General features: G+C 45.7%; 1 protein-coding gene across 3 annotated transcripts; it reads left to right on the plus strand.

The window, feature by feature from the left end:
• Window positions 1-4,105: 4,105 nt before the first annotated feature.
• On the plus strand, window positions 4,106-20,757 carry LOC100729591 (cytochrome P450 4B1). 3 transcript variants are annotated; one of them, XM_013144213.2, is made up of 12 exons: window positions 4,108-4,328; window positions 13,822-13,963; window positions 14,162-14,206; window positions 15,440-15,567; window positions 16,337-16,461; window positions 16,660-16,811; window positions 16,948-17,054; window positions 17,782-17,972; window positions 18,508-18,641; window positions 19,430-19,494; window positions 19,593-19,675; window positions 20,086-20,757. In XM_013144213.2, exons 1-12 carry the CDS (start codon window positions 4,149-4,151, stop codon window positions 20,267-20,269), a joined length of 1,536 nt encoding a protein of 511 aa, XP_012999667.2. In that variant the 5' UTR covers window positions 4,108-4,148; the 3' UTR covers window positions 20,270-20,757. The 3 variants fall into 3 exon arrangements, with proteins under 3 accessions (XP_063092479.1, XP_012999667.2, XP_063092480.1); XM_063236410.1 differs by lacking the exon at window positions 4,108-4,328 and adding an exon at window positions 12,266-12,316; XM_063236409.1 differs by lacking the exon at window positions 16,660-16,811 and having other exon boundaries at window positions 4,106-4,328; window positions 16,889-17,054.
• The last annotated feature ends 1,706 nt before the right edge of the window (window positions 20,758-22,463 follow it).

Raw genomic sequence — 22,463 nt, forward strand, 5'->3', positions numbered from 1 at the left:
AGTGTCCTCAACTTTGGGCGATGGTCCTTCAACAGTAGGAAATAATTTGACACTGCCAATCTGAAAAACGAACAGTTTATCTACTATTGCAATACATTTGGGTTTAGTACAAACTAGGGAATGTGAAGAGATGGCTAAAGGATGGCAATTTAATTAACAGTACTATTTTCCACTTAGATCATTTCTGTGAGAAGCATAGAAAGTGAAGTCTCCTATGTTCAGGCTTTCATGCCTTTTAATCCCTAATACCCAGAAACCATAGTATTTAGGGGCCTCTCAGAAAGTTGATATCGTTGCTGATCCTGTCCTCAGATCGCCGTCTGTCTCCCAGGGAAATGTGTGTGTTTCCCACATGTTTTATGAAAACAACCACACTTGAGTAGAGTCTTCAAATTCCTCTTGGCGTCTTCAGGCAAATAGACTCAGGAACCCAATATCTTCAAGAGATCCTGGTAGGTTTGCTGATGGGACTTCAATTACTGGACACGGCCTTTTCTTTGTTTGATAGTTGGGATTTAGAGGAAAATAAAAAAATAAAGACAGTACAAAATTATAGGTGTCATGATTGGCAAAGCTTTAAACGCACTCAACCACTTCCTCATCTGAAGGAAAACCTAAGGACAATTGAAAATACAGGTTTCTGCTTAAAATATAAGAAGATTAGTTGGTGATATAGCTCAGTAACACAGTGCCTGCCTGGTAAGTGCAAGGTCATGAGTTCAAGTTTGATTCCCAGCACACACACACACAAAAGGACTGGACACTAGGCACATGACTGTGCCAAGCTACCGCCCGGGCCCTGCTCTATGTGTGAGGTAGCTAATGTGCCTACTTCATGGTGCTGGAAAATAGACTGTGTCCACTCCCAGAGAGGGGCAAAGCCAACTTCTGCTCTGATGAAGACTGAAGGGGTTCAAGATAACCTATAATGAATAGACTTAGGCAAGGGCTTTCTAAACAGAACCCCAATTGCACAAAGAATCAACAAATGGGATCAGATCAAATTAAAGTTTCTGTACACCAAAGAAAACAAGCAACAGAGTAAAGAGTCAGTCTACACAATGGAAAAGTTCTTGTCAACTATTCCTCAGGCAGAGGAATAATACCTAGAGATAGAAAGAACTGAAAAAAATTAGACTTCCTCAAAATGAAAAAAAAATTAAAAAGTGGGCAACTGAAATGAATAGACACTGCTCAGAAGAAAGAAGTACAAATAGTCAATAAATAAATATGGGGAAGGGGCTGGGGATTTAGCTCAGCTACATAAGCACCTGCCTTGGAAGCAGGTGGTCATGAGTTCGATCCCTGGTACCGATAAAAAGGAAAAAGAAAAAAAAATGTTTATAAATACGGGGAAAATGTCCAACATCTCTGGCCACTAGAGAAATGCAAATTAAAACAATGCTGAGATTCCATTTTATCCCAGAGGCAATGGCTGTCATCAACAAATCAAATAGTAACAAATATTGGTGAGGTTCCATGAGAAAAGGAACCCTTCCACATTGTTGGTGGGAATATGAAATAGTACAATCACTCTGGAAATCAGTGTGAAGATTCCTCAAAAAATTACAAATAGGAATTTCATTTGACTCAGATATTTCCCTTCTAGGTATCTTCCCGAAAGAGTATCATATTACAATGATTGATACATACCTACGTGTATAGCAGCACAACTCATAATAGCTCTTTCTTGGAAGAGGCCTATATGTTCATGAACAGATGACTGAATAAAAAATATGGTATTTATATACAAGGGAGTACTAGTCTGCCACAAAGAAGGATAAATTTGTAGAAAAATAGATTCAGCTTGAAACCACGATGTTAAGTGAAATAATCAGACACTCAAGCTTATAAATATTGCATGGTTCCTCTTATATGAGAAATCCATAGTATACATAAATGAAGGAGCAAATTAAAAGATAGATAATAGGAAACAAGGAGATAGGGCTTTTGCAAAAGGGAAGATGACAAAGAGACAGAGGGAGGGGGAATGCAGTGAAGTGGAAATGAATGAAAACAGAATTAAGAAGTGTTATGTACATGTACCAACCTCCCCGATGGTGGATATAATCATTATTTACTGCGAACAAATGCTAATAAAGATAAAATTTTTTAAATAGAAAGAAACACAAAGGGGATGGACCTGTCAGAAAACTGTTGAATCCACATGGAGCTTCCAAAAGAGAAGTAAGGAAATTTCCTCTTCATCTTGCAAGTTTCAGGAAGCTGTGGGGGGGACCTTGAGCGGAGGAACAGGCGTAGTCAGTGGTGGGTTCCCGGAAAAGCCTTCCGTCTTTCTATTTGTGGAGACTCTAACTCGTGAGGATGGAGCCTGCTTAAGACTCCACCCATTATGAGGAGAGGGAGCTATTAATACACTGATTGGTCCTTTAGACATGACAAGCCTGGGCAGGAAGGTAGCAGAAGGCACAACTTTCAGCTGTTTATGGTGGAAGGTTTTGAATCTCAACTAGTGTTGGCAGATTGTGAGTCAGAAAGAATCAGCAGAATATGTTATTTGCATTCTCAGAAATGCAGCATATCTTCCCCTGCTAAAACCAAGCCCAGAACTCAAGGTCTATTTCTTAGAAGCAGTAACAGTCTCTCTACTTACCAGCTAAAGCTTGGTAGCCACCTGTACTTCTAGAGCAAAGGATAGGCTGACCCTATCGGTAGCGCTAGAGACTGAGAAGCAGATGACTCCTCATTCCTACCTCACTGGCTTCTCACACCCAGTCATCTTGACAGAGTGATTCTCAGAGCTAAAATGTGCCTCTCTGCAGTGTCCAACCAATGGTTTTAGTTTGGCCATCAAGAAAAAAAAAAAAAAAAGACTTCTGTTGAAAAAGAAAGCCATGGAGATAATTTCAATGTGTTATAGGCAAAGAAACTTGCATCTATTTTAGTAGTTGCTAATCTCATCTTTAGTTACTAGTGTGGGGGGAAACAATGAAACCTGCAGAGCCATCAAACTTGTTGACCTGAGTCTGGAAACTGTATTACTGTCCACTTAGCTCTGACAATCTCGGGAGTTCCTGGTGTTTCTCAAATTACTCCCATCCTACAGACTGACATTATCTTGGAGTGGCACATCTGCAGCAATATTTGGGGAAGAAAGTGGAGAGTTAATTATCCCAGGACAGCTCATTTTCGCTAGTGGGTGTGAAGAGGTCAAGAGTTACAAGAAGCTGAAACTTAAGTTTTACAAACATCTGATATCTAACTCATTTGATGCATACAGAACAAAAGGAAAGCACCGATTGGGGTTTGGGCCATAGTATTTCCCAGGAATTTCTTTGAAGCTAAACAGTTCTTAAACTTTGGGGCAGGCTCATTTTATGACAGATCATCACCGGGTCGGGAGGAGGTCACCAGAAACCCAAATTCTTTATGGCCTAGATAGATAGGTGAGGGGAGAGGGAGGCAATAAGGCGCCATACAGAACAGAAAATGGCAGTTATATGTCAAGGTCAGGGTAAAGGGTTAAACTCACATGCAAATCTCTCTGTACACAACCAGGTTACTTTAAACAAATGTAAATTAATGGGCCCTTCTAGTTTTCTTTAGCTCTTTAGCGGAGAATAGAGGCACCTAACAGTGATTAACAACCCTTGTTAGCTTGTTTTAGCACAACTTCTGTAGTTTGTAGAGGGCAACAATGGTTAACATATCAATTAGGTGAGATTCTTGCAATTCTTTACAGAGCAGAGTGTTGCTCAACATATCAATTAGGTCACTTAACATATCAGTTAGGGAAAAAGGATTAAAAGAAACACATTTAGTAAGCCACTTTATAGGTTTGCTATAATACACATATAAGGAAGCTATTTTCTTAGAGTACAAAAATTATCTCAGGAATTCCTGTCTCTTTACTCCTCCAAGAATCACGATGAGATGACATTTCTGATTTCTTTGAAGTTCTACTAGATTTCTCTTCAAGCAAATTTTGGGAGAAGTCTGCTAGGACCCCTCCTTTGGTTACTGTTTTTGAGATTATTGTCTCCTTGCTATGGAACTCTGCCCAGCCTGGGCTGCTGCTGGCGCTGGGTGTGGCTAGGGGTGGAACTGGCAGGGTGCCTGGGTCTAGTGTTTAAGGGAATATAAAGGAAGCTGGAGGCTGGCAGAATTCAGGCACGGAAACTTTAGCCATGGCACCCACGTTTCTCTCCCCAAGCCTCTCCTACCTGAGCCTGTGGGCTTCTGGAGTGATCTTGGCCATAGTCTTCCTCAAGCTTTTTCACCTGCTGCTGCGGAGACACAAGTTGGCCAAGGCCATGGACAACTTCCCGGGACCCCCAACCCACTGGCTCTTTGGGCATGCCCTCGAGGTATGTGGGGAAGGGTGGAGAAAGGAGACGGCTTTCTTTCCTTAAAGAATCAGGCTTAATCCTTTGGGGGCTTTGGAGGGACATCATCAACCTGGGTAGAAGCCCACATCCTGGGAGCTGCGGTTTCTATCAGAGTTCTGTCTGGAACTGCTTCCTCACTCCTGCTTTTTGAGTTGATGCCAGAAGTAGCAAGCATGTCAAAGTAGGTGCCCAAACAGACCAGATTCCTTCCCATTATTCTGAAGCTCAATTTTCAGACAAGTTTGTACCAAAGGCTCCATGTCAACACAGGGGAGAACCCAAAGCCCTAATCGTCACATAGGACTAGAAAATCATGTTTAGTGTCATGAGCATCCTCTTTCCCCTCTGTAATGTAATATTTCCATTTCTCAGGCAGAAAATGAAAGTGAAGGCAGAGGTAAGTGCAGCCACACAGATCTCCCAGTGTCCAGGAGGCTGGTATTTCCCAAAGGAGGAGATTTTCTTTGCCATACTTCTGGTTGGTTCTGGAGTCATGGCATTTTCCTAGGTTCCGATTCAGGCTTGTCTTCCTTTTAGGGACCATCTTATCATCTACTCTGAGGTATGTCTTTGGTCATAGGGGCCTAGATCAGTAGTTTCTGAACACAGGGCAAGGAATTGGAGTCCATGGAGAAACAAAATCCTGGGCCGCCAGCACCTGGAAATTCTAATTTGTCAGAATAGGACTAGGAGACTGAGTTTATTTTCTATTTTTAAACTTTGCGTATGTATCTATGTATGCATGTACTTACTTACTTTTTATCTTTTTTTGAAAAAAGTTCTCGCTATTCAGTTAATGTTGGCCTTGAGCTCACTTTGTAGCCCAGGCTGGTTGTTAACTCACAAGGATACTCCTACTTCAAGCCCCTACCCCCAAGTGCTGGGATTACAGGTGTGTGCTACCACACCCAGTTTAGGAGCCTGAGTTAAAAAAAAACCTCTCCACATGTTCAAATCTGAAGCCTGGTTTGGAAACCCAGATATAGATAGACCCCAACAACTAAGCGTTCTTGCAAATCATGCTTCCTGCTCCTACCTCCTGAATCCTCTTTTCTCACTCTCGATTTGGGGAGTTGCCTCCTTCTGCGATTGACATAGGATGTGGGACTGACCTTTAGGTTTATTCTGCTCCAAGGGATAATCCTTCATGGATAGGGAACCTATAAGCATCTAGGAATATTCAGGAAAAAACAGGTGAGCTGGGGGGAGAATCAGACCCTGCCTGGGCTCTCAAGGAGCTTGCTATCTGTGGGAGAAAGCATACTTCAGAGCCTTCCCTGCCCTTAGGCTGGGTGAAGTGGCTCTCAGGATTCCATATCAGCTCTGTTCTTTTCATCTCAGTACTTGTCCATCTTCTATACCAGTCTGTGACTTCTAGAGAATGGAGATCTGGTTTGATTTATTCCTGTGTCCTCCAGGTCCAGCATAAAGTCTGGCACAGAAGACATACTGCCAAAAGAAACAAAAAGGAATGCTGGAGTGTAGGGAGGGGTATCCACAGAGGAGAAAGCAAGTGACAGACAAATAAATGAAGGGTCAAAAGGTTTGGGAAGAGTCTGCCAAACATGGAAGGAGAATCATAGGGAGGCTGAAACCTGACCCTAATGGGTACAAGAAGCATTTGGGAGACTTTCAATTCCCTTCTTCTTGTACTCACTCCCACTACTACCTGCCTCAATCAGAGGTGGTTTTGTCTTCAGCCAGTGAGCTTCCCTAGTGCAGGGGTCTTGATCTCCCCACAATTCTGTGCTGGAGTATCCTACCCTCTTCCCTGCAGTGACCCCTGCACCTCTACTTTGGAACTATGTGACAGGACTAAAACATAGCCTCACCTTGGCCTCTTGGCTCTAACAAAATTGTCTAAAGTGCTTTTTATTGGCACCCAGAAGGCATGAAAAGATGAGAAGGGTGGCTGCACTTAAGCATCATAAAAAGTTTCCTAGGGACCCTTCAAGCAAAATAGCACTGCATTCCTTCTGGACTTGGCACTTGTACTGAAGGTTGGGTGTACACCTGAACCTGAGAAATGGGGAGGGAAGCTTGAGGATTAGTGTCCTTAATGTAAATACGAGGAAGTTGGGGTTTAGAGGGGACAAAGTGTTGCCCAAATCCATTTAATGACTTAGTAATTGAATCAAGGCTGGTCTCAGGATGTCCACATTTTAATTCAGGACATGACCAGGCCATAACAAGTGGCAACAAATTTGATTCCTAGGCCCAGTGAGGGGAAAGAAGGAATTGGGAATTGGGAAAGAAGGAAGAAGGTTGGTGGGTAAAGGCCCTCAGGGTGAGGAAGAGCTGTCCATCAGGATTAATTTCTCTCTTTTTGGTCTACTTTTACCCCTGAAGCCCTGGTAGTATCTATTTGTCATCTTACTCAGCTTGCAGAATGTGGCCCCACGAGGCAGGGGCATGTTCTGTTCTTGCAGCATTCTCCTCATTCCACTCTGAGGTTGAAGGGGACTTGTGTGTATACAAGGTACTTATTGTTGGCCTAACACTGGGGCAGGCAAATTTGATCTGTTTCTGTCTGTGTCTCTGTCTCTGTTTCTGTCTCTGTCTCTGTATCTCTGTCTGTCTGTCTATCTCTGTCTCTTTTTCTCTGTGTCTCTTGTCTGTGTTTCTCTCTCTCTGTCTCTGCCTCTTTCTCTTTCCCAGTTTGTGTGTGTATGAAATGCCAGTTTCCAGCCCAAGGAAAAGCTATCCCCTGAGATCCTTGAGGCTTCCACAGCCTTACTCACCACTGGGATTGTCCTTCGCTCTTGTGTTGGGTAGAAAGAACTTTGAATAATTTTATTCAGCAAACATTGATCATGACCTTTGCTGTGCCTTGTTTGATAGGTTATTTTCCCTACTCTATGCTTCTATTTCTTTGTTGATTAAGTGAAGATACAGCAATCATCTTTACCTTGCTGGTTTAGAGTTATAAGAATAATCACTAGGCAAGGTGCTGGACAGATAAATATCAAATGCTAAACCATTGTGGAGAGAAATTCTTAAAGCAAAACACCCTGAGATATTTGCTCATTTTGTCCTTTTCTTTCTTCTCAAATCAGTTTAGTCTTTGACTTTTTGTTTTTCCACTTAATCTGGCCTTGCCTGATCAGCAAGTCCATGTCTGACCTTGTACTGACACCAGAGGATGAAGAAATAAGGCAAAGAGTTCCCTAAGGAACTGGACCTGAGAAAGGAATGGGAGACACACAAATTTGGGGCTTAGAGAAGGGAGCCTTTAGCCCGGTAATCAGGAGAAGTCCTGGGAGGTGGTGCTGAGATGATCCCCAAGAGGTCGGAAACAGCAGCCTGGAGAAGTGCAGAAGCAAAGGCAGAAGAGGCTGCCTGTGAACAGACACAAAACCTGGAGAGAGTATTATCTGCTTAGGACTTCAATTTGATTTTTGAGGTAGTCCGTGCTTGTGTCAACTGCTTAACATATTTGGACTGGTAAGAGGGAGGACAGAATAGAGAGGAAGAAGGTGGAGGTAGAAAGGGAATTTCACTTTCTACATGATCTTTCTACACGTTCAGCCCACGTACATTAGTCCAAAAGCCTTTGCTTTTTTGTGAGAGCAATTATGAAAGAGATGAGGTCAGACTCAGACTTGAGAAAGGTCACATTGGTTTAGGGTGGTGGACAGATTGACAGAGGGCAAACAGGAGGCAAGGTGGAAAGTAAATAGGAGGGAGGGTTCTTGGATGGAGCCAATCCAGGCAGACTTTGATTGGCCAGTGGGATGCAGAGGAATGGGGAATAGAGTAGGCTAGGACTGTTGTAATGGGCATAGAAGGCTTCTGCCATAGATGTGAGGGTGTCATTGAAGTCCCTTTCACTCATCAGGAAAAGGGGACAAAAATTTTCCTTGGAACTTCATTAACCTGGGGCATCAATATGGCTAGCTCAGCGCATAATTTGGCAATCTACCTAAAAAGAGAAAAGAACTCCTTGAGCCATGGAATGGCTCAAGGAGCCATTCTTGAGGGATGGAATTTGAAGGACTCCATCCTCAAGGCTCCATCCTTGAGGGATGGAATTTGAAGGACTGTAACCAAGAGGAATGAATTCCTCTGTGTCAATTCAAATGTGGAGATTTGAGGCTGAGAAGGAGGAGGAGGAGGAGGAGGAGGAGGAGGAGGAGGAGGAGGAGGAGGAGGTGGAGGAGGAGGAGGAGGAGGAGTAACAGGAGGAGGATACTGAGGCCTGTCAGAATCTTTCAGTGTCTGGATGTGGGAGAGTTGAGTGCTCAATTTGTAGAGCTTTGCGGTGGGAGCTTCTTTCTGGGAGCTGCTACATCTGGTTCTCTTAAGTCTACCTTGCTGATCTCAAAGTAAAAGTTACTTGGTGGGTCTGCAGCAGGAAGGGTCAGCCATCACAAGGGCTCCCCTTTAGCAGGGCTACAAATCTGGGAGAAAATCACATCCTGTATTAGTAGCTGGTACTGAGATAAGTAATGACATTATTCCTAGAGTTAGGAGGAGGGCAGATTTTGTGGGCAAATGAGATGTGTGTAAACACATGTATGCACTTGAGGCTCAAAATGCCAGGTCTCAGGAGCCTGTAGGATGTCATATATTGACATCTAGGGGGTTTTGATGATCCTTCTGGGTTTGGAAGAAAAATCAGCTGGGATGGGCTATCCAGTGAGGAATCATTGGCAGGTAGGTTGCAAAAGAAGCCCACAGGAAAAGATGAAGGCTCCAGGAAGAAGGTGCAGGATGGGGAAAGGCCAAGAGCAGGATGTAGGAGAGCATCATCCTGGAGGATAATGTATGGATAGGGAATGAGGAGAAGGGGGGTGATCTAGGAGAGAGCAAGAAAAGGAGAGTCACTTATGGCACAGAAGCTGGCAGACTTCAGAGCTTAGTAACAGGAGGGCACTGAGCGGGTGAGGAGGTGAGGGCTAGAGCATGAGGAATCCCTTTGAGAAGTTTGGTGTCTTTCTTTTTTTTCTTTCTTTCCTTTTTTAAAAAATTTGTTTTTTAAGATGAGGTCTCTGCCAGGGATGATGGCACATGGCTGGAATCCGAGCACTCGGGAGGCTGAAGCAGGAGGGTCACTGTGAGTTCGAGGCCAGCCTGGGCTACAGAGTGAGTTCAAGGCAGTGCAGATTGCACAGCAAGACCCTGCCACAAAAAGATGAAAAGAAAAATAAAAGACAGGATCTCACTGTGCAGTGCAGGCTAGCCTTGAACTCATGGAGATCCTTGTGCCTCAGCCCCCCAAGTACTGGGACAACAGGTGTGTGACACTATGCCTGGCCCAAAATTTAGGTTTTGAAGGGGGGAGGAAAACTGAGTGCTAGCTGAAATAGGTGGAAGCAGGACCAAGGGAGGTTTGTCTCCTAACCCCTGTGTCTTTTTTCTAGTTGGTAAAGGCTTGAACATGTTTTAAATGTGGGTGGGAAGGATTTAGCAAAGAAGGGGAGACTGTGATGATGTAGGGGGATGAAGGGAGGGGGAAGGAGGACTCCAAGGGGCCTGGACTTGGATGAGGCCCCAGACACCCTTTTCTGGAACAGGAAGACAGGTGAAAAGGCTGGGTGCCGGTCAAGTAGTTCTTCAGGTTTGGCAGCTGACTTTTAGGGCGTCTATTGATGACTTCTATTTTCTCTGTGAAATAGATCAAGACTCGTCAGTGGGAAAAGGGAGCAGGGGACAGGGGTGGTGGTGGTGGTGGTGACAGTAGTCATGGAAAGAGAAGTATTTTTGAGGAACAGATTGTGGCCAATGTTACCAGCCTTTCTCAAAGGTGTTTCTGCCTATCTTTGCTCAAATGACACCTCAGCAAGGTCTTCTTTGACTTCTCTGAATTCCAAGCAGCCCTGCCCTTTTGTTCTCTTTATTTTTGTTCCTGGAGTTATCATTGACTGAAATTCTATTATTAGTGTATTCAATTCTTGTTTGTTTCCTTTCTCCTCACTTGCTATTTACATTTGGAGGATAGGCAAGTTTTGTTTACCATGGTTTCCCTAGGAACTAGCAATGCCTGACATGGAGAATATTTATTATTCTTTTGGCACGCCAACTCATGGCAGCAAGGTCACTCACATAGGCTAAGGATCAATGACTACATCTCTGTTGACTCAGGTATTTCTTGGGCTCCTTGCTTTCCTGACTCTTTAGGTTCCCCTGAACTCTGGTCCCACCTAAGTCACTCCAGGAGCTACAGTCTACCATTGGATCCTGAAGACAGGAGAGGCAAGGGATTCAGAACACAAGCTTTGGAATTGAAAGCCCTGGTTGAGATGCCAGTTGTGTGAAGGCCCATTGTTATGGCTTGCATCTAAATGTAACCCCAAAGCCTCCTGTGGTCATAGGTGGGGTTTTTCAGAGGTGGCTAGATCTAGAGTGTGTGATGCTGGGGCCAAGGGGGTGTGGTTACTAAATTAGTCCACTGGCTGGTTGGCATAGTGTGGGAGTGGGTAATGGGAAGACTCATCCTGGGTGTGAGTGCTACCTGCCCTTAGGACAAGTAGCCTGGACAAAATATAAGGGACAGAAAGAGGGCTGCTAGGGTCACTTGTCACTTGCTGCTTACTGCTTTTGCTGCTTCCGGCCTTCTATGCCACAAATTGTTTTTTTTCTCCTCTGGGATGCTCCTCTGCCTCCGCCTTAGAATTGGTTAACTACGAATTGAAACCTCTACAAACAGTGAACTAAATAAATCTTTTATCCTTTAACTTAGGTTGTCAGGTATTTTGTCTCAAGAATGAGAAAAGTAACTAAGACCCCCATTGTCACTTCTTAGCTGAAACATGGTGGCTAGGAGAGTCACAGTGGCCCATATAGATTTCACTCAAAGCCCTTTTGGTCTTTCTATTGAGCTGGAGGTTCTTTCTGCAACTTGCATATTCAAGTTCATGTGTACATTTGTCTCTGAAAGGGGGAATGGAGGATGAAGGCACCTGTTTGTTAACAGAGTGGGCTATAGCCACTTCTCTATAATGCCTCTAGTTCTTGAAACCTTATACCTTAGAACGCCTCTTTTATATATCTGCTCAATCCTACAGCTGAATTACTGGTGGCTTGTGTAAATCAAATCTTAATAGTTATTTCAGAGATGTTGCTTCTTTTGGATTTTGGTTGATTCTTATTGGCAAGTGCTTTTAGTTCTCTAGTTTTATTTAAAATCTTGACACTGACTTGAGCTCAAGTATGTGCTGAGCCATGATCTTGTGTGTGGTGATAAAGTATCCACAGTGGGAAGAAAATCTAGACTAATGCAGCAGAATGCACCTTGGGATGTCCGTGCTGGAGGACAGCAGGTCCAGGCAGATCCCTGCACGGCTTCCTTGGACAGTGTCATCCTGAGTGACCTTGGAAGATCATGGGGAAGGCTCCAGGGAGGTGGCTTTTAGTCCAGTGATTAAGAAGTCTTGTTAAGAATTTTAAGAGTTCAAAGGTGGCTGTTTTGAAAAGCAATAAATTTGCTGTTGCTAAAGCTGTCTGAACTTGGGAGATAGCGATTTTCATATGGTAGAAGTACTGGGTCAGACAACAGCTGGTACTGAGAATCTGAGATTAATATGATTTGCTTCCAGGGATTTCAAAATGTTGAGGAAGAGGAAAATTCCTATTCCCTCTACGACTATTGTTTTTCTAAATGGCTACCCCTACTTTGCAGGCAGTTTGTTTTTGTTATCAAGCAGCCATAAACATCTTGTTCCTTAGACACTGGCCAACTGAGCTTCGGGTCATCTGGCCAGGAGGAAGAGCCTCATTCAGAGTCCCTGACTCAGCTGGAATAGTTCCCTTTGGGTTGTACTACTGCCACTTACAAAATGAGTTCATGGTTTGTCTGGATAGTGTTTATGCTTTTTCCGATTTTATTCTTGGAGCAAATTTTAGACTTCTGGGGAGCAGAGGAGTGACATGTGCTTGTTCATTCATTCCCTGTCATTATACATTCCTAGAAGAGTCAACAAAGAGGGCAAATGAGAGGACGAGGAGGGTGGAGCTGGAAAGCTGAGGTCAGTGAATGATCTTATACCCTGTGCATTCCCTGTTTTGTTACTTGTGGAGAAAAACAAGTTGGCCCAGCCCTCCTAGTAAGTGTCCCAGCTCAGGACATGTGAGGATAAGTCTGAGACATCCTGTTATATAGTCCAGAGGAGCTGGCCTGCAGCCATACGAAATCTGAAAGGAAGAAATCATTGTTCTTTTGGAGGGGCTGCACTACAGAAGTGTGGTCAGGGAATCCTGGGAGGTATTCTTACTGTTCTTAGGTTCTTGGGGCAGCCAAGAACTCACAGGGCAAAATGGGAAACACAGGAGAAAGCTGGACCCAGGAAGACCATGGCAACCTGTAAGTGTCCAAGGTCAAGGTTAATGTGAAGTCAGGGTCTCTATAGTAGGGAAGTTTCAGAAGGGCACAGCATGGCCAGTAAGGAGGGAAGTGGGACTCAAATGAATGAGATAAGCTATAGGTTCTTTCCACCTTCAAGATCTTAGAGTCTGTTTTTTTTTTTTTAATTTAAAACATTACCTACCATGGTATCTTAAGCTCCCTGGATGTGAGAGAGAAGGGGAGTGACCATGGTGATCAGAAAGTTGGTAAGGAAAACCCAGGAGACAGATGGAAAAATAGAAGAGACATAAGGGGAGGGAGCACTGCCAGGGCTATCAGCTAAAAAGGAGGCAGAGACATCAGAAGTTTCTCTTTGCCTGTGAGTGGAGATGATTTTTATTCCTGTGTGTTCTTCCTGACATTGTGTGCTCAGGGTGATGAGAAACCTTACAACCATTTTGGGTTGATTTGGAGGGATGAATCTGTCTATGGGGAGATTATTCCAAACTGTACAAAGGGTCTGGGCAGAGAGGACTGCCCAGAGAAGGTACAACTAGTAGATGTGTTTCTAGGTTTTGGATGCTGGAGTCTTCTTCTAGAGGTAGTTTCTAAGTTCTTTCCTCCCTGAGCAAAGAATTAGTCAAAACAAGCACAAACCATAGCAAAGTTTTATTAAAAGAAGGGAAAAAAACCAGAGTCTGTAGAGCAGGTTTGGGCTAAATAAAAGTAAGAAAAGAAGTACACCCTACAGCGTGAGTGTGGGCCACCACGCTAGAGCACAACGCAGCATGGAGCATCCTTTTTGTATCATCCATTCCTCAGACGGCTATCAGTTTTGGGCCATTGGATTGAAGGCTTCATGAGATGTTCTTACAAGAAGTTTATGAGCAGGGGTTTGGAAACTGTTCTGCAAATGTGACCTGGGTTCTTGTGCTACCTCCTTTCTCAGCCAAGTTTAGCCAGCCCTACCTTCTGTCTCAGCAGGGGACCAAAGAAAGCCAAATCCTGAAGGCCCTTAGGGCTAGTGCTTGGGGGAAGACAAGGATTGGGGCTGGAGAGAAGGGGTACAGGAGGAAGGAGGAAAGCCCTGGAGGCTGTCTAGGCAGCCTCCTCCTTTTCCCTGTCCAGGAACCAGGGACCTGGATGGTGACTCAGTTCCTCAGGGGTCCTGACCTTCTGTCATTTCAGATCCAGAAGACGGGAAGCTTGGACAAGATGGTGTCCTGGGCCCACCAGTTCCCTCATGCCTTCCCACTCTGGGTGGGACCATTTCTTGGCTTCCTGAACATCTATGAGCCTGACTATGCCAAAGCTGTGTACAGCCGAGGAGGTGAGATATCTCTGGAAGAGGGTGAGTCTTCCTGAGGGCAAAAGGCTCCGAACATGATGTGGGGAGGAGACCAGGGCTTGTGTCCTATATCTGGGTAGAAAATGATCAAGAGCACCACCCCATTCATCAGTGAGCCACCTCTGGAAAGCCCCTGTCCTGACAGGTCCCCTTTTTAACTCACTTCTCCATCTCTTGCAGACCCAAAGGCTCCAGATGTGTATAGTTTCTTCCTCCAGTGGATTGGTGAGTGAGCATCTGTTTTCCTCTCCCTTTCTTTCCCTCCTCTCCCCTTTTCTCCTCTCCTGTCCCCTCCCCTCCCGTTCCCTTCCATTCCTTTCCCTTCCCAGCTTTGGTACTGGTGACCAGGATACTGGCTGGCCCAGCCATGCTCAGTTGGTCCTAAGCTCCTGGCTGGCAGGGGAAGAGAAACATGGTACTGTACTTTCCTGCTGGGGCTGTTACTTTCCTTTCTTTCCAGACAGGGGCAGAGCTCTGGGGAATGTATGGATGTGAAGAAAGCTTCCTAGAGGAGTTGGCTTTAGAGCTGATCCTACAGGAAATTTTAAAAGGCAGTGCTGTCTAGGGCAAGGGCTGAGACCAGGACTGAGGCCACAGCTGTCTGGGTAGCTGGAGAGCCGCCCTCCCCTGGGAGTTGAGGTTGGGCGGGGAATGGCTGCCTTTCCTGTCAGAATGAGTCCTGCAGATTGATGTTAATGTGAGTGAGAGTCATTGCATTTTCTTGAGCCAAGTTCAAGTGCTTTTCCAAAGCCCTTCCTTTACTCATTATCCCTAGGAATCTTCAGCAGTTTCCTGATCTGAGAAAAGTGAGGGAAGGAGTAAGAAAAACAGTCCCAAGGCTATTTACTCATAGAACAAACCAAGGAAGTCTTTTTGTGAACTTTAGTGATTCTTAGTCTCTCTTCAGCTACCAAAGGGGCAACAAAAGAAAAGATTAAAACCAAAAAGGCTTAGGAAATTCTGAGGCAGTTTTGAAGAGAGGAACACATTTCCATGGCTGGATGTGTGGGGAGGGGAAGTCGATAGATTCCTGTTTGAGGACACAAAGGCCAGACTTGGCATATTATTCTTGAGTCCTAAAGCTGAAAGGACTTTCCAGAGTCTCAGCAACTTAAGAAGCAAGGCCCAGCGGGCCTCCTTTCTGCCTGACTGTCCCAGGGAGCCCCATCTTCTTGGTCTTGGTCCAGTGCCACCTAATACAAGTTCCTAGAGCCCAAATTTTGTGGTGCAGTCAAGAGGCACAATTGAGTCATCCTGCCTTGAGCAAGAAGCTTGCTCAGTAGAGAATGACTGCCTGGGGTTCTGGAAGCCTAGGGGTGGAGGAGGAGGGGTAATATTGGATGTGGCAGCCCAACCCTGGAGGCATCCAGGCTTAGGGAGGGAAGATAATGCAATTTAGTCCCAACTGCTGGAGGTGGAGTAGGACTCATGATCCTCCCTTCTATCATTCCTTCCCAGGGAAAGGCCTGCTTGTTCTTGAGGGAAGCCAGTGGTTCAAGCACCGCAAGCTTCTCACACCTGGCTTCCATTATGATGTGCTAAAGCCCTATGTGGCTGTGTTCACAAGCTCTGCAAATGCCATGCTGGTGAGCTTCCTATGATCAGCTTCTGGAGCTGTGGGTTACTGGGCTAGTCCTTTGCTCCCTCATGGGGGAGAGCAGATGACATGGGAAAGATCCCTGTGGCCCTGAGTCCATAGTCTTCTGGTAACCACAGTGCCAAATTCCTGCCCTGTGGTCCATTGCTGTATACCACCATAGGAGTGCTGCAGCTCCTAGAGTGTGGGCAGCCCTGGTCCTTGTTTCTACCAGGGCACCTGGCCCTCTGTCTTGCTAAACCAAAGTGGTCCAAGAAGCCTCAGTAAGGTGCCCACTATTGCAAAAGTGAGGACTGTCTACTTTTTAAGAGTATCGGAAAAGCTCTTCACATCTAAAATGTGTTTCTGTTCTACTACTGTAGCGTACCACTGTGGTATGTCAGGTTAGAATTAGAGTCTCAGGGCTGGAGAATTATCAGAGATACTCAGGCTAGTCTTTTCCATTGCAAGAATCTCCTGTCCAGTGTGACTGTAGTTTCCCCTGCCCCCATGCTGTGCTGGGGAGCTCATCTCTCAGTCTTCTGCTTGTATATCTAGGTTGCCCTGAGGAGGGGAAGGTGTCTGTCTTGTGGGAGATCTATCTCCAGGTCCTACTGTCTGAGTCTGATACCCAGAGGCTGCCAAATCCACATTCCAGCAGGATGCAGGGCAGGGTAGAGGCTGGGGTGGGTGTGGAGATGGATTTGGTGGTGGAGGACAGGATGTGCACCTGGAGGGCAGTGTGGGTGTTCATATTGTTTTCTATTCCTGGACTCTAGGACAAGTGGGAGGAAAAAGCTCGTGAGAATAAAAGCTTCGACATCTTCTGTGATGTGGGCCACATGGCACTGGACTCACTCATGAAGTGCACCTTTGGCAAAGGAGACAGTGGCCTGAGCTACAGGTCAGGGGGTGCCTTGTAGTTGACCACACTCCTTCCTCCCCAAGCTAGCTCAGAGGGGAGAGCTTTACGGTCCTGGTCAGAGGAGAGGTGCCTTAGTGAGGGAGCTTAAGCGGGGCATGGTGGTTGGAAGAGGGTTGCACAGGGCTTCGCCCCTGGATGAGAGTCTGAGCAGTCTCTCACTCCACTCTTGCCACACAGGGATAGCAGCTACTACCAGACAGTGGCTGACCTCACACTGCTGGTGCAGCAGCGCATTGACTCCTTCCAGTACCACAATGACTTCATCTACTGGCTCACACCCCATGGCCGTCGCTTCCTGCGGGCCTGCCAGGCAGCTCATGACCATACAGGTGCACCTTCCTGTGGGGCCTACTGATAGGAAGTCTGCATTTTTCTTCTTGGTCCCTCTGCATTTTGCCCATTGTAGATCCTTAGCTCCCTTTTGGGGACAGTCCCCAGGGAGTGACACCTGTGCTCCTGGCCTAGATCATGTCATCAGGAATCGGAAGGCAGTCTTGCAAGATAAGAAGGAGCAAGAGAAGATCCAGCACCGGAGGCACCTGGACTTCCTGGACATTCTTCTGGGTGCTCGGGCAAGTACCTACTGCCCTAGAGGGTCCTCAGACAATCTTGTGAGGGCAGAGAGTGCTGCCAATGAGAAGAGACCATTGAGTACTCCTCTCTTTCCCCAGCAAAAGCAACTTGATTCTTGCCCCTCAACATACATCACTAAAGGCACAAAGGTGCAGGGTATGTTGTGTTAGACTACAGTATCTTGAAACTGGGGGCCTGAGTCACATGGTGGTGACCTGAAGACATTTTTAGACTTCTGAGATCCTCAAGAATCTTGACATTGTAGAATCTTAGAACTTAGATTTCATTCATTCATTCCTTCATTCAGTTCTTTATTCCTCCATTCCATAAACTCACTGAGTCACTTCCTGTGTCAGGATGCTTAGATGGGAAAGACTTTGTCCTTGCCCTTCAGATTCTTACAGTCTAGTGGAAGGAACTTATAGTTGATGAATGTTGACGAGATGCCTTCCTCTAGTAGGTGGCATTCTGTGTGACAAGACAGTAGGGCTGACAGTCAGGGCTGGGTAAGGTCACAGGTCATTTGGCCAGAGGGGTCAAGGAGGGAATCATGGAATAGGAGGCATCCAAGGTGGGCTTAGAAGAAAGATATGACCCTGGAGAAGGCTTTTATTCTCAGTCTGCTAAGCAGGTTTCACTGCCCTTGTCAGACCTGCTTTTGATAGCTATTCTTCCAACTTCTTGGAACCTACCTCAAAGCCTTGAGCCTGTTATATCTTAACCCAGGATGAAAGTGGCATCAAGCTGTCTGATGCAGACCTCAGGGCTGAAGTGGACACATTCATGTTCGAAGGTCATGACACCACTACCAGTGGCATCTCCTGGTTTCTCTACTGCATGGCTCTGTACCCGGAACACCAGCAGCGTTGCAGGGAGGAGGCCCGTGAGATCCTAGGGGACCAGGACTCCTTCAAGTGGTGAGTGAGGTTGAGAGGTATCTGACCTGTCCTGCTCCACCCAAGGAGCTCCGCACCATCCTGGAAATAAGGTGAGGATTCCGCTCCCTCCAGGTCTTCAGCTTTTGGAGTGCTGAATGTGGACATATCTTTTACCTCATTCCCTGTAAATGGAGCCTTTTCAGTGTCACACAGAGAAAAGCTAAATAGAACCTCAACAGTCCCTAATGGTGGTTTCCATGTGGCAGTGAGAGACACAGAAGTGACCTTGTCTTTCATAGTTGGGTGCACATACATCTAGGGTCCTGTCCCTTTCCTTCCTCGCAGTGAAGATGGGGATGGGATAGAGGGGTGTAAAGCCAGATCAATGTGTCTGAGTGGCTACCTTCTGTCTAATCTGGCTCAGCTTCTTGTAGCCCTTGGGCCCCTCTAATTCCTGGATGTAAGCTGGTGCTGAGGGGAAGGCAACATGGTGAGGTATGAAGTTGGAGGTGGGTCTCATCTTTCCTCAGGACCCCATTACTCATCATTCCAAACTGTCTTGTGTTTCTGCCAGGGATGATCTGGGCAAGATGACATACCTGACTATGTGTATCAAGGAGTGCTTTCGCCTTTACCCACCTGTGCCTCAGGTGTACCGCCAGCTCAGCAAGCCTGTTGACTTTGTGGATGGCCGCTCTCTACCTGCAGGTGGGAGGAGGTGGGCTAGGGGGTTGATTCAGGGGCTCCTGGATGTTCCTTTGACACCTCCTGCAACGTTGCCTAACACTCGGCAAGCTTAGGCTTTGTGTTCGGAGAGTCCTGGGTACAAATCCTAGCTCCACAGCACATAAGTTAATTGTCTGCCTCTAAATCTTCATTTTCTCATCTATAAAATGAGGAAAAGAAGAGTACCCCCCTTTCAAGGGTGTTGTCAAGATGAAAGAGACACAGCTCACCAACGCTGCCCCATAGCACCATGCACTTTCAGGTTGTGTCTTGGATAACCTCAGGGCATGATTTGCATAATTTGAAGTTAATGCAGGGCTGCATACAACTTGTAAAACTGTATATAGTAGCTTCATACAGAGTGTTTAGAAGTATACCTGACATGGAGCAATTACCTAATGAAATGGTAGTGACTACTATTGATAGCATAATGTTATGAATAATAGCTTCTTGAGAGTTACTTAATGGACAGCAGAAAGGTTATAGTGGTTTCTGCCTGTCCTACTTTATGGTAGGGTGGGCTCGTATTTCCTTTTCTTTTTTCATGCCATAGATGTCTGTGTCGGGTGCTGTGTTCTATGTTGGTGCTACAGGAACTGGACAGGGTAACAATAAAAATACTTTGAAGAACAGTATTGCCAAGAACTTGAGGTTACTGGCAATGGTCAGGCAGGGCTAGTCACTAGGTAGACACTAGGGCATTCAGGTCCTATGTGGAGGCAAGACTAGCTGCTTCAGGCCCATTTGGTCACCAAGTCTTTCTTCCACAGGCAGCCTGATCTCTCTGCACATCTATGCCCTCCACAGGAACAGTGCAGTGTGGCCTGACCCTGAGGTACCTTGTTTGTGCATTGAGATCAGACAGGGTGGGTGCTATGGGAATTCTCACATGCCAGGACTTGGTGGGTGTTTAAGCAAAGCCTGTGTCCTTAGGTCTTCGATCCTCTGCGTTTTTCTCCTGAGAATGCATCTGGACGCCATCCTTTTGCCTTCATACCCTTCTCTGCTGGGCCCAGGTAGGGAGAGTCCAAAATCCCCAGTTCCCCAGAATTGAGAAAGAAGGTGGGAGATGCCATTAGGGAGATATTCTTATGGGATATCCTGTGATGAGGAGACTGTATTGAGTTTTTTAAATGCATGGAAAGCTTCAGGGATATTCTTCTTGCTATTATATTCTTTTCCCTGGGAAGTGGGTGGATGGCAGTCATTCCAAGAGAGACCACAAGCCAGAATCCCATCATGCAGCTACTCTGTTAAGGCTTTCGCTATGTTCCCAAGATCTCTTTCTTAAGCCCAGGTCAATCAGTGTATCAAGCAGTTATACATCCAAAAATAGTTACTGATTTTTTGTTAGCCACTAAGAGAACTGAAGTTCATCACTCTGGATATCTCACAGCCCAGGGCCTCTCTGTACTGCTCACTGCAGGAACTGCATCGGACAACAGTTTGCCATGAATGAGATGAAGGTGGTCACAGCTCTCTGTTTGCTTCGCTTTGAGTTCTCCCTGGACCCTTCACAGCTGCCCATCAAGCTGCCCCAGCTGATTCTGCGTTCAAAGAATGGGATCTACCTCCACCTGAAGTCACTGCGCCCTGAGTCTGGGAAGTAACTCTGTAGAGAGTAAAGCTCCAGTCAGCCCAAGCTCTTCCTTCTCCCTGAGCACCGCTCTCCCAGATGAATGTAGAGTAGTTGTAGCTTTCTGCTTTCAGGAATCTTATTGTTTGGGAGGGGAGTAGGCACTGGCACAGACAACCTCCAGGAGGACAATGCCACTCAAATGTTGAGTGTCTGCAAATACTTGTTACCTATATATTCAAGATCTCATTCATTCACTTAGTTGGGGAGTACAGACTCATCTCAAGAAGTGTCATTTATCTCCTATAATTAACAGTCTTTCTAAAATGTAGGAGAAATGTGCTTTGCAGCCTTAGTGACATAGTGAATACAGTAGAAGCTTTGCTGTGGATTCATGATTATGACCTGGTAGCATGTGATTGTGGGGTGGCTCAGGGAATTGTCCCTCATGGAGATGTGTTTTTATGTTTAATTGTGTATGTATAATATAATTAAAATGAAGAAAAATTATCTAAATCAAAACTATACAAAATAACGAGTAATTCTAAAGCAAATTCCCATTGCCAAAGTCAAAGAATATTCAGGATGGTTTTGTGGGGCTTCTTCCTTGGCTGAGTGATTCTCTGTGGCATCTTGCATTCTCAGCATTAAGGTCTCAGTCATGTAATGCTCTGGGAATTCACAGTTAGGCCAGGGAAGTTTGGCAGAGTTGTCATTAGAGGGGGACTTCCTGGAGAAAGAAAACCTTCCTTGAATCAGGTGTTGAGTCATGAGTGAGGTAGGAAGGTACAAAGAATTTTTGAGGAAAGCCTCAAGCATGGGGTTACGTGATGACTTAGAGGTCTTTTCTGGCAGCTCCTGCAGCAACTGCATGATGGTTGTAAGCTCATGCACTTCTGGGGTTCAAGGTGTAAGGCCACTAGGAGCCTGCAGTCCAGGAATTACCACAGTTATAGAAGGAAGAGGACTCAGGATTGGGGTTAGGGACAGGAGAGAAGAATTCCAATTTTGGAACTTGGTGATGTCTCGATGGTGCTCTGAGGGTGCACCATGGCAGATAAATCCTTCAGGATACTGCTTTTTTCACTCTCAGAAGAAAGTTTCACTCAGGCTGACCTGCCATACACTATCTGCTAAAGATCCAAATCTCCTTGCCCAACTGAGTATAATTCAGAGGACCTAGCCAGGGTATAACTTTTGGCTGTCTGTTCTGCACCTCATGCTACCAACAGCCTGCTGTGTTCCAGTATCTCAATAGATTGCTCTCTGTACAAGTGAAGACGATCATCACAATCATCACAATTTTGTGGAATGGGAGCTATGCCTCCAGCAGTGATCACCTTATAGAAGATATAGACCTAGGTGGGAGTTAAGCCTTGAGGTCATAACCATCTTATACTCCGGGATGGCCTCTGAGCACAACTGTATCCATTTCCTAAGTCTCTCCAGACCTTCAGCACCCATGCAGTCATTAAGTGTGGGCAGGGTCAACATCCCCTGATGCGAGTAGACTGTGATCCTATTTCAGTATTAACAGAAGGAGCCTGTGAGACACTCATCTGGGAGGAGCTTGAACTGACTGTATTCCAAGGTTAGTACTGACAGTCTCCTGAGGATGGATGCTGATGGAAAAATAGAGCTGAAAGCTCTGGAATCAGAGTGTAGAGAGGCTCCCTGGAGGAGAGAGGATGGAGGCTGTGAGTGATAGGTGCCACAGATGAGTTCTCTTTAACCCCTCTAGATCTTCAAACACACACACTGCTGGCTCCTGTGACCCTAGAAATGAATGTGTGTGCATGTGTGTGTGGGTAGTGTGGTGTCTGCAAAGGGTGTATACAAGAGTGGCTTATGTGTCTATTCATGTGTCTGAGGGGGTTGTGCATATGAATGGAACTCAACCTGGGTCTTGCCTATTGCTTGGAGGCAGCAAGGTCACTTTTGAGTCACACTTCCATATCCTGTGGAATCCTGTAGTTGCACCACATGTTCATGGCTGGTCATCCAGAATTCTGAGCTTCTATTGTCCTGTGTGCTCTGAACATGCCCTGCACCACTTTTTGCACCTCCTGATGCTGGGCCTGCTGCTGGACATGCTGTTTGTGATATTCCCAGATAACTCTTTTTCCCAACTCTCCCTTTCCTCTTGGTTTAGAATCCAGTCTGGTCTCTCCTGCCCCTCTTCAGAGCAAGACCAAATGAGCCCAGTGACTTAGGAGGCCAGAAGGACG

The sequence above is a fragment of the Cavia porcellus genome, unplaced genomic scaffold (genome assembly GCF_034190915.1).
Source record: "Cavia porcellus strain 051 isolate PalLab524CR breed Dunkin Hartley unplaced genomic scaffold, mCavPor4.1 scaffold_25, whole genome shotgun sequence".
In the NCBI taxonomy this organism is placed as follows: Eukaryota; Metazoa; Chordata; class Mammalia; order Rodentia; family Caviidae; genus Cavia; species Cavia porcellus.